This window comes from Mobula birostris, chromosome 18 (assembly GCF_030028105.1).
Source record: "Mobula birostris isolate sMobBir1 chromosome 18, sMobBir1.hap1, whole genome shotgun sequence".
NCBI classification, from domain to species: domain Eukaryota; kingdom Metazoa; phylum Chordata; class Chondrichthyes; order Myliobatiformes; family Myliobatidae; genus Mobula; species Mobula birostris.
In genome coordinates, this window is record NC_092387.1 from 51,147,626 (window position 1) to 51,160,285 (window position 12,660).

The 12,660-nt window shown below is 41.0% G+C and overlaps 1 protein-coding gene across 1 annotated transcript in view; it reads left to right on the plus strand.

Moving 5' to 3' along the window:
* The window catches only part of LOC140211885 (heparan-alpha-glucosaminide N-acetyltransferase), a 349,860-nt gene that overhangs the window by 27,348 nt on the left and 309,852 nt on the right, over positions 1–12,660 (plus strand). Inside the window, 1 exon segment of the mRNA XM_072282072.1 lies at positions 11,974–12,101. Within this exon segment, the coding sequence (XP_072138173.1) occupies positions 11,974–12,101 (128 nt within the window).

The following is a 12,660-nucleotide window of genomic DNA, read 5'->3' on the forward strand; positions in this document are numbered from 1 at the left end:
TAATGCAGTATCACACATAAAAGTTGCTGGTGAACGCAGCAGGCCAGGCAGCATCTATAGGAAGAGGTACAGTCAACGTTTTGGTCCGAGACCATTCGTCAGGACTAATTGAAAGAAGAGCTAGTAAGAGATTTTAAAGTGGGAGGGGGAGGGGAGATCCAAAATGATAGGAGAAGACAGGAGGGGGAGGGATGGGGCCAAGAGCTGGACAGTTGATTGGCAAAAGGGACATGAGAGAATCATGGGATGGGAGGCCTAGGGAGAAAGAAAGGGGGAGGGGGGAAACCCAGAGGATGGGCAATAACGGATGGGGTACGAGGGGAAGGTGGAGCATTAACGGAAGTTAGAGAAGTCGGTGTTCATGCCATCAGGTTGGAGGCTACCCAGATGGAATATAAGGTGTTGTTCCTCCAACCTGAGTGTGGCTTCATCTTTACGGTAGAGGAGGCTGTGGATAGACTTATCAGAGTGGGAATGGGACTCGGAATTAAAATGTGTGGCCACTGGGAGATGCTGCTTTCGCTTGCGGACAGAGCGTGGGTGTTCAGCGAAACAGTCTCCCAGTCTGCGTCGGGTCTCGCCAATATATAGAAGGCCGCATCGGGAGCACCGGACCCTTTATCACCCTTTACGTCTTTTAATGCAGTACGTAGAGATTGTTGCATGGTCAGAGTGTTAACCTTCAGACTCAGACAATAAACTGTTCTGTTGTTCCAGCACAGGTCAAAGTTTCACTTTGGCAATATTTAGGATTTGTCTCATTGATCCAACCAGCATTTGGTCCTCAGTCAATACCACCAAAAGGTATTTAGTGTGTAGGTTTTCGCAAATAAAACGAAGTGAGGTGTTTTATGTTGAAAGAAACCAGTAACATTTTTTATTGAACTTCCAAAACCTAAACACAAAACAGCGCTAAAGTGCCTTACTTGACAACGTCATCACGTCAGACCAGCCTCTTAAAGTGAAATCCTACTTAATGTCGGTAGTTGTGAATTATGCACATTTCTACCAATTATGTTACCCAACACAGGCACCCCCCCCCCCCCCCAAATTCTCTATGACCGGCATTGTGAGCCTGCTCAGAGCTCAGAAGAGCTGCCTGCTGAGGTCCTGTGTTTCATGGGTGGAGGAACCGTAGGTGCCTCTGGCTTGTCCAGTGGTGTGTTGGTATGCTCATGCCAGGGACTTGGCAGCAGAATACTCCAAATCTTGGTGGGCCGGTTTAAGGCGATCTACCGAAATACATTCAGGTTTACCCCTCTTATCTATGATAAAAGTCTTTCCTCCCCATTTCAAAATGTGGAATGGGACCTAAGGCGATGTTGGTGTGCATCCTGGTGGATGAAAACAAATGCGGTGGAACGTAGGACCCAGGAGAGCCGTACACCATGATGGCAAGTAGAAATAGGTGAAAAGGAATTAAATTTGCTGAGGAGGGTGGAGAACTGTAGAGAGGTTGACCAGGCATCAGGAATGAAATCGCCACATGGGCGTCAACCACCATCGGAATTAGGGACCATAAGGAAGGGTGAAGCCCAGGGGCTATTTGACTGGTGTAAAATGCCAAATCTCTCCACGTTGACAAACTCAGCTTTTGGAGTTGCCAGCTTTTTAGGATCCAGTCTACGTGTGTAGGCATGGATTGGTGGGCCAGTTGTGGGAATGTAATGCCCGACCCAATGTCTTGTGACTGTCGTGGAGAATGTAGGCTTGGTGAGGTCTGAGAATTCGCCCAGCAGTTGAGTAAACCCAATGCAGTGGTGTGTGTACTTGTCAGAGTCGTTGTGGGGTACTTACTGGGGGAGCAGGGTAACAACCCAAAGTCCTTTGCATCCACAAGCCGGCATTTCTTAAGATTGACCAACAGCCCTTGGGCACACCGGAAATCTGCACCAAGCAGAGGTCTAGCCGCTTTAGCCCAGATTGACATCCCATGTCTAATGTTGCCCACTGAAGCAAAGGATCATCCTGTAAGTCTGGATCTTGCTGCCTTTGGCAGCCTGCAGCAAGATTTTGTCGCCCTTTGCTTTCTCATCAATAGGTGATGCTGGTAGTACACTCACTTGGATACCCCTGTCACATAAGAAGTGTTGCCTTGAAAGGGTGTGCATAATGAACTGTAGACGCCCCTGGCAGCTGGAACTCACGGTGTTCACAATGCACTGGCACTGTCAAAGCTGCAAGGTGGTTGGCCCTACCTAGTGTTCCTATGCATGGTAGAAGCATAGTCCTGGCGTTGTCTGTTTTGCAGGTGTGGGCATGCTTACGTTGGGGGCCTTGCTGACTGAGGTTCATCCTCAGCGCAAAGCAGACTTAAGATTTCTGAAAGGCTATAATCTATAAAATTTATCTTTAGCATGGAATTTCCAAAGTACTTAAATGCCTAGAGGAGAAATTAGAATTTTCTTGTCACAAAGCATTATTAATATCTGAACAACACTTCCATAAACACTGAGGGGGAAATCAGACCTCCATGATAACTTTCAAAGGGAAATTGAAGATGAATTTGAAGAGTTTGAACTTGCAGAGCTATGGGAGGGTAGGTAGCGAAGCAGGGTTTAGTTGAATTATTCTTAGAATTGAACTGTCTCCTTCTGCACCATATGATTCCATGATTGCATCAATATTTTCCTAATTATTAGTCATTGGAACATAGGTCAAAGCCAGCCTGGGAATGGGAGTGTGGGAGAACTGGAGAGCCCCAACTTAGTTACCTAATCATTTTTACTTCCCAAACACATATGTAGCAAACTCAATTTTGAAATCTTTGCAACTGTCACTTTGTACACAATAAGGTCCTGTGAACGGCAACAAGAAAAGCAACCAGATATGTGATGTGGTTAAAGCAAAATATTGGTCAGGGCACCAGAGGCATCATTTTTGTTTCCAAATCTTGGATCTTTTATGTCTTCTGAGAGAGCAGGCTCTTAGTGGTTTGATGTTCCAACTTAAAATCAGTACTAAGAGTACAGCACTGTGTCAAGTATCAGCCTTAATTATATGCTTAAGTTTCTGGAGTAGGGCTTGAAGTTACAAATGAGATTGCTACCCATGAAAACAAACTGGCAGTGGTACATAGCTAACTAGGCTTCAATGTGCATGTTTCACTGAGCTCCACTAAGCATGCCTCATTCTTCAAGTTGGGTCTTTAACATTGGACATAGAACAACAGTATAGCACAGGAACAGGCCCTTTGGCCCATAATGTTGTGCCAAACCAGATAAAAAGTAAATCAACCCCCCCCAAAAAACGAATCCTACCTATCTACACAATGTCCATATCCCTCCATCTTCCTCATATCCATGTGCGTATCTAAATGTCTCATAAAAGCCTTTAACGTATCTGCCTCTATACCACACCAGGCAGCACATTCCAGGCATCCACCATCCTCTGAGTAAAAAACTTAACTCACATCCCCTTTGAACCTACCCCCTCTCATCTTCAATGCATGCCCTCTGGTATTAGACATTTCTACACTGCGAAAAAGATAACCCCTGTCTACTCTATTTATGCCTCTCCTTCTTTCTTTATTAATCTTTTTATTGATTTTTTAAAAAAGCATAAATACAGTCAAGAGGAGAATTAGTTCAAATATATATATATATCAGTACCAATATAAAGCAAGATTAAGACAAACATTGCTAAAATCATAGACATTGTTAAACTAGTATAAAATATACAAGAATAAAAAAATGAAAATAACAACTCTCCTCTTACCAGTTTATGAAGGAAAAGGAAAAAACATAGGGTTTTGAATGAAAAGAAAGAAAAAAAACCCACTACACTATAATAAAACAAATGAAAAAGGGACTGGGCAGTCCATTTTGAGGATATGACCAAAAGGTGAAAGAAAGGAAGACTTTCTGATCAAATGTAAAACTTCGAAAAAAAAGATTGAAAGAGTAATAAATCAAATTAAATGAAAATATTGGATAAAAGGTCGCCATATTTACTCAAATTTAAAGGATATATCAAATGTCCGACTTCTTATTTTCTCTAAACTTAGACAGGACATAATGGAGGAGAGCCAGTAAAAGACCGTAGATGGATTAGAATCCTATGCCTCTCATAATCTTATAAACTTCAATCAGATCCTCCCTTAGCCTCTGCCATTCCAAAGAAAACAACCCAAGTTTGTGCAGCCTCTCAAGATAGCACATGTTCTCTTAACCAGGCAACATCCTGGTGAACCTCTTCTGCACTCTCTCCAAAGCCTCAGCATCCTTCCTATAGAATACTATATAGTCTGCGAACTGGAGTACTGTCAATCGGCGAAGTTACATATTCCACTGAAAACTTATGTTACCAATCAAAACCAGTAATTTATATTAAGATCAATTAGTAATAACCAAACTGCCTTTTTATTTAATTGAAGGAATTTCACTGCGTTCAAGCCATTTTTGATCTGCCAGCCTCACTTTGAAAGTCAAATAATGAAATTAAGTTTTAAATAGTCATAAGATTAATGACCATTGAATTATGACTAAATTTTAAACAAGGCCTTAATCATCAATCGTCAGCAGTTCTGCTTTGTAAGTATGAACTTTCTCACAGAATTGCCATGATTTTTTCCCCCATCACCAGAAGAACCTACTCGGGAGCTTGGTTCTTACAAGAGAAGTGACACCAAGCGAAAGAGACAGCAACAGAAATTAGACCTTTGTACATCTCAACCTACTCTATGAACAGCAAATTACATTCTAGGGCAAAGATTTGTCAGGTATATGAAGCAATTGTGCAGCAGAATATCACAAACACAGCTTCACTTGTAGGGTAACGTAGCTGGGAGAAATGTGCATAATTCACAACCACTGACATTGAGTTGGGGTTTTGCTTTAAGAGGCTGGTCTGACATGATAATGTCATTACATCAGGATTTTTAGCACACTCTTGTGTTTAGGTTTTGGAGTTCAATAAAATGTGTTACTGGTTTCATTAAACATAAAACGCCTCACTTCGTTTTATTTGCGAAACCTACAATGGTGACCACAATGTTCTAGGAAGACTTCAGAGTTATTGAACATGTCGGCCAACACAGTCGCTTTGAAACTGCCAGAGTTTAGGAAGCAAAGTGCCAGCACCTGGTTTGTACAAGTCAAGGTCCAGTCTGTTCTGCGAGAAATCTCCGCTGACAACACCAAATATTTCTATGTAATAGCATCATTCAGCAATTCCATGGCTGTGAGAGTGGTGAGTCTACTTGAACACCCGCCTGAACATGATAAACACCTTTTACAGACTGTTGGACTATTGGAGTCTGAGCATACCAAATAGTTGCTGTCCTTACCTGGTCTTGGTGATGCTAGGCCTTCGGAGCTAATGGTTCTCCCGGGAAACCACTATCCTTATTTTATTTTTAAAGAACTCTTCGTGAAGCAAATGCCTGATCAAGTTTGCAAAAACCTCGCCAATGCACTTGTGAAGGACTATAGGGAGTTTGCTAAAATGGCTGATAGTTTACACTCAGCTAGACAGCGGTGCATCATTCCTCCTCCTTTCCCTACCTCAAATGGTGTTTGTAAACAATTTGTTGATGCAGTAGTAGATTGGATGTTACTTCCAGGTTTGAATTTTTAGTTCACTTGAGTAAGAAAGAACATACATTTACCGAACTTCAATGAATATACCAAAGTATCATCCACAGCTATTGGATTCCTTTTTAAACGTGGTATTGTTAAGTTGAAGGAGCAATGAATGATAATTGTTACTCTTCTGAAATTCACTGAAACGTGTGTAGTTATTTCATTTTAATGCAGATGGTTACTTTAATTAAATCAGGGGAATGAAAATCATTACAACAGAACCCACACATCCTATTACACAGTAACACACACAAAATGCTGGAGAAACTCAGCAAGCCAGGCAGCATGTATGGAAAAGAGTAAACAGCCAATGTTTTGGGCTGAGCCTCTTGATCAGGACTGTAAAAAAAGATGAGAACCAAAGTGAGAAGTGACAGTACTTTGCTCCCAAAACTCTGGCGGTTTCAAAGCAACTGCGTTGGCCAACATGTTTAACAACTCTGGAGTTGTCCAAGAGCATTGGGGTCATCAATGTAGGTTTTTGCAAATAAAACAATGTGAGGCATTTTATGTATATTTCTGCCGCTTACCTTGCCCTACAACAGCACTATAGGTAGCTACATTGTATGATCTACAGCAAAAACATAGAAGTTCCATTGCAGGCTGTGAATTGCATCCTTCATGGCCAAGTATTATAGACCATCGAGCCTTATATCAGTGGTAGGGAAATTATTGGAAAAGATTCTTATTATAGCATTTACTCACATTTGGAAAAAACAAAGACATATTAAGGATAGTCACATGGTTTTCTGCAGCTGAAGTATTGTCTCACAAGCATTTGACAAGCTCCTTCATGGTAGGTCAGTCCAAAAGATTAAGTCACATGGGATTCATTCTGGACCATTGTGAAGTAATGTGTTTTGAGAGGTCAAAGGCAAGAGGAAAGCATATAGTAAATGGCATGAGCATTAAGTGTATTGAAATGCTGATGAATCTTAAGGTGCAAGTCCATAGCTCCTGACAACACAAGTGAATGAGGTGGCATATAGCATACTTGTCTCCATCAGCTGGGGCATTGAGTGTGTAAATCGAGTTATCATGCTGCAGCTGTATAAAACTTGGTTTGGTTTCATTTGGAATATTATATTCAGTTCTGGTCAGTTTGGAGACGGTGCAAAAAAGGTTCACCAGGACGTTGCCTGGATTAAAGAGTGTTAGCTATCAGGAAAAGTTAGGCACACTTGGATATTTTTCTCTGGAGAGCTGGAAGCTGATAGAGGTATTTACAATTATGAGATAGGGTATATAGGGTAGATCGTTAGAGTTTTTTTTCCCCCAGAGTGGAAATGTCAAATGCTTGAGGGCATAAGTTTAAGGTGAGAAGGTGAAATTTTAAAGCACATTCATCAGGCAAGTTTTCTTTTATATAAAGTGGTAGGTGCCAGGAATGTGCTGCCAGAGGATGTTGTGGAAGCAGTTTATGGTAACACCGTTTAAGAAACATTTAGGCAGACAAACGAACAGGCAGTGAATAGAAGCATATGTGCAGGCAGATGTGATTAGTTAGACTGGCATTGTAGTTGGTGTAACATGGACTCGTTCCTGTGTTGTACTGTTCTATGTTCTAAAACTGCATGCAAAGTTTACAGTGGAGCAGACTTGATGGGCTGAATGGCCTAATTGTGCTCCTGTGTTTTATGGTGATGAGAATTTGAAGCTAAGCAGCAGTGAATTATAGCTGGTATCAGCAAGAGTATAAAGGAGACCTTTGCAATGGCTGGTTTTTGGAGAGCTTCCAAAGCATAATATTTATCTAAGAGCTCTTGCATATTTGAACTGCATTGTTCAACTCTTTAGAAGGCATTCATTGAGTACAATTTGCTGGTGCTGCAATTTTAATTTTACTCTGCATCAATCTAATATACTAATAAAATTTCCATTTTTCCATTGACAATTTGTTTTTTTACAAAAACTTTTAAATGTATATTTTTTTATTTCCTGTGAGTATAAGCAATAAAAATACAGCCACTCTTTCTGACTCTCATCTCTGCTCATTTGCTGAATTCTAGAGGCCTAGGTAAGAAGCTAAACTTCTAGAATTTTGGTTCAAATTCTCAGTCAATATTCTAATTCCAGGAATCTCTAAGAATCTTTTGCAACAGCTTTCCCACCACAGACATAAGGCTCACTATAATTACCCGGACTATCCCTACTACCTTTTTTGAACAAGGGGACAACATTCACCTCCCTCCAATCCTTCGGTACCATTCTTGTGGACAACGAGGACATAAAGATCCTAGCCAGAGGCTCAGCAATCTCTTCCCTCACCTCGTGGAGCAGCCTGGGGAATATTCCATCAGGCCCCGGGGACTTATCCATCCTAATGTATTTTAACAACTCCAATACCTCCTTTCCCTTAATATCAACATGCTTAAGAACATCAACCTCACTCATATTGTCCTCACCGTCATCAAGTTCCTCTCTCATTGGTGAATACCAAAGAGAAGTATTCATTGAGGACCTCGCTCACTTCCACAGCCTCCAGGCACATCTTTTCACCTTTATCTCTAATCGGTCCTACCTTCACTCCTGTCATCCTTTTGTTCTTCACATGATTGAAGAATGCCTTGGGGTTTTCCTTTACCCTACTCGCCAAGGCCTTCTCATGCCCCCTTCATGCTCTCCTCGGCCCCTTCTTAAGCTCCTTTCTTGCTTCCCTATATTCCTCAATAGGCCCATCTGATCCTTGCTTCCTAAACCTCATGTATGCTGCCTTCTTCCACTTGACTAGATTTTCCACCTCACTTGTCACCCATGGTTCCTTCACCCTACCATTCTTTATCTTCCTCACTGGGACAAATTTATCCCTAACATCCTGCAAAAGATCCTTAAACATCGACCACACGTCCATAGTACATTTCCCTGCAAAAACATCATCCCAATTCACACCTGCAAGTTCTAGCCTTATAGCCTCATAATTTGCCCTTCCTCAATTAAAAATTTTTCTGTCCTTCCTGATTCTATCCTTTTCCATGATAACATTAAAGGCCAGGGAGTGGTGGTCACTGTCCCCCTGATGTTCACCCACTGAGAGATCTGTGACCTGACCCGGTTCATTACCTAATATTAGATCTAGTATGGCATTCCCCCTAGTCAGCCTGTCCACATACTGTGACAGGAATCCGTCCTGGACACACTTAACAAACTCTGCCCCATCTAAACCATTGGAACTAATCAGGTGCCAATCAATATTGGGGAAGTTAAAGTCACCCATGATAACAACCCTGTTATTTTGGCACTTTTCCAAAATCTGCCTCCCAATCTGCTCCTTGGTATCTCTGCTGCTACCAGGGGGCCTATAGAATACTCCCAATAGAGTAACTGCTTCCTTCCTGTTCCTGACTTCTACCCATACTGACTCAAAAGAGGATCCTGCTACATTACCCACCCTTTCTGTAGCTGTAATAGTATCCCTGACCAATAATGCCACCCCTCGTCCCCTTTTCCCCCCCTCTCTATCCTTTTTAAAGCACTGAAATCCAGGAATATTGAGAATCCATTCCTGCCCTGGTGCCAGCCAAGTCTCTGTAATGGCCACTACATCATAATTCCATATATGTATCCAAGCTCTCAGTTCATCACCTTTGTTCCTGATGCTTCTTGCATTGAAGTACATGCATTTTAGCCCTTCTACCTTACTACCTTTATACCCTTTATTCTGTTTCTCATTCCTCAAAGCCTCTTTATATTTTAGATCTGGCTTTACCCCATGCACTATGCTCGCAATTCTGGCATGACCTTTATCCTCCTCCACCTCACTATCTGCTCTAATACCCTGGTTCCCCTCCCCCTGCAAATCTAGTTTAACCCCCCTCCCCCCCGGAGCAGCACTAGCAAACCTTCCCGCAAGGATGTTAGTCCCCCTCCAGTTCTGGTACAACCAGTCCCGTTGGAACAGGTCCCACCTTCCCTGGAACAAGGCCCAATTGTCCAGAAACATGAAGCCCTCCCTCCTGCACCAACTCCTTAGCCACGTATTTAGCTACATTATCTTCTTATTTCTAGCCTCACTCGTACGTGGCTCGGGTAGCAATCCTGAGATTGTAACCCTGGAGGTCCAAATGGAGCACCAACTAACGTGCCAAGCTGTCACAGGATCTTCTTTTTACGACTCCAGGGCTTCTTTCCCCAAAACGTACAGCCTGAAGAACTTAAATAGTGCAGGTCAGAGATTTCTTTCATACATAGCCAGCAGAATTCACAACCACATACAGCACAGGTCATATGATTGCAGCTTCCATCATTCATTTTTATTATGTGTGCTGCACATCGCGGACAAGGCTTAATAACATCCACTGTTGAACGAGATGGTAGAATTTGATTGACCAGCAGACTGTTTATTTCAGGTAACCCCTTTCTTCATGTAATCTCATCCTGAACGTATCTACGAAGTGTCCAGTTTTCTGTAGCCGTCGCTCCAGATTCTTGACTGTAGCTGACTGATGATGAATACATCACTCTTAGTCGTAAGCTCTGCGCTCTCGGTTGACGTGCAGCATCGCAAGTCTGATTCGGGTGCCATATTTGCTTACAGTGGTAACAGAACTCAGTACCACATCCTTCTCGGGCACAAGTCAGTTTTGGACAGCTGACAAAATAGTAAAAAAAAACAATATTAGTATTAGTTCCCATGTATATTGTTTTCTAAAACAAATTAATGAATATAGTTGAATAGAAAATGGAGGGTGTTGTTAGACTGATTTTGAAGTAGGTGAAAAAATTTGGCACAAAATCATAGGCCAGATGGCCTGTACTGTGCTGTATTGTTCTGTGTACTATAGAACTTGTCACGAACCTGCTACCAATTTAGGATAGTTAGCTCTTGTTGCAGTATTTGAGAAAGAGCTGGAGGTAGTAGCAACATTCTTCATTTAACTGATATAAGCACAGTAATTATTCAGTGATCTTACTGATGTTATTGAAATCTTTCTGTGTGCAAAACAGTGATGGTGCTTAGCAACTGTCGCTGCACAGCAGTTGCAGTCTCAGTGTTCATGTATTATTTGATCAGGTGTTGAATGAACATCAATTATCCATGGTCTGTTTACTTAACATTCGTGCTTCTGAAACTTTCCCCAAAAAACAAATATTTAGTAATAAGAACAGTTTGGATTGTCAGAAATGCACTAGAAGAGTCCATTCAGCCCATTGTTCTTGTGCAGGTTTTTTGAAGGATTGTTCATTATTCTACCATACTCCAATATTCTCCTTTTATCCAGATTTTGCCTTTTTCTCAGCTCAGCCCCATTTAAGTGCTTGAATTTTGTTGCAATATATACTAGACTATCTGTTCACAGTACAGTATTACTCAATGGATTGATAAAAAAACTTATAGTCACAGATTCAAACAGCATAGACGTGGATCCTTCAGGCCACAATGACCACATTACCAAATTACTCTAATCCCACGGGTGTTCATTAGTTCTATTTCTGAAACTCTTACTTTGGACAAGTGATTATGACCATCAACTCAGATGGGGTAGATAGTCAAAACTCACTAGCCCATGGTCGGAGTTTGAATAGGCTAGAAGGTTGGATAAGCTAGGCTTGTTCTAACCTGATAATCTCTCCTCAAAACTAAATTTCTCCAGTCAAGGCACCATCCTGGTTAATTTCCTCTGTGCTCTCTCCAGTGCAAACACATCATTCATCTAATATGGCAATCAGAACTGTGCACAGCACTCCAAGTGAATTCTAACAAGCTCTTTGTAAAGTTGCAACATAACATCCTTACTTTTATATCCACTGAATATGAAGACAAGCATGTCGTTTGCTTTCTTCACCACCTAATCTACCTGCCATTCATCTATGTTGAATACTCCTATGCTCATTGCTTGAAAAACAAGAGGCATGGGTTTAAGATGAGAGGAAGGACTTTTTAAGGGGATTTTAGAGCAAAGTTCTTGTTTTACTCAGAGATTAATTGATTTTGGAACCTACTGCCAGAGGATTTGGTGGAGTCAGATACAATCACTACATTAAAGAAATGTTTGGACAAACACTTAATGAGGCAAGACATATAGGATTTGTACTTAATGTAGGAAAATGTGATTAGTGTAGATAAACAAAAAAGTTAACACAGACATGATGGGCAGAAAAAGACTTGCCTCTGTGTGAGACAACTGTATCACTCTAAATCACTTAGTGTGCCAAATGATATACAAATCAAACTAATACATTGTCAGACATCTTCACCTCTTCAATTTGGTCACTTCTGCTTGGTTGGGAACCTCTATTCTTAATCCCTCAAAAAAGACAATTTAAGATATTAAACCTTATTAAACTTTAAATCCTGTCATGTATCATTTTAGTAACTTGCCTGAGTTCTGTAAAATATAATAATGCTTTCTATGTATGAAGTGCTAATTCTAACTTTTTTTTCTTTTGATAGTCATGATGATTCATATGGAGAGTTTGGTCATTACTTGATCTTGGTTCACAGTGCTTCAAGCGAAGAGTTAATAGGCAATCTCTCATGTAGCTACACCACAGACCAAGCACCTGTCAACAGCTACATACGTGAGTATGCGCAGAAGCATAACAATGCATATGTCAGGGAAAGACTACGGTAGTTTACTGGTCCAGGTCAAAATTGATAAAGTATATCACTGTACTCTTTTGTCTGTCATCTAAAGGACCTCTGGATTATTCTGATGTGATCTGTAAATTTTAGATAGCATGGTGCCATTTGGCACTTCTGGTCATAATTCATAGTCTCTTTCCTTAAGTGCTCTTGAGCTTTGTTTAACCTTTGGTTTGATTTTATCTATTTTAAGATTAAATGCTGAAAATTATTACTTCACGTTGAGTACCCCTTATCGAAAAGTCCAAAATCCAAAAACCTCTGAAATCTGAATTTTTTTTTGTGCGCTGACATGGCGCCACAAGTTCCCAGGTGGCGTACAGGTCTTTGTGCACTACAGACACTGAGAAGTGACCTCACATATGTAATCAACAGAATTTAATGAAAAGTAGAAAAACACTGCATGAAATGAAAAATAAAGATCTTGACCATGTATTGAAAAAGTAGATTTGTTAGCTATGGAGTGAAAATATGCTGCTTAAAGGTATGCTCATC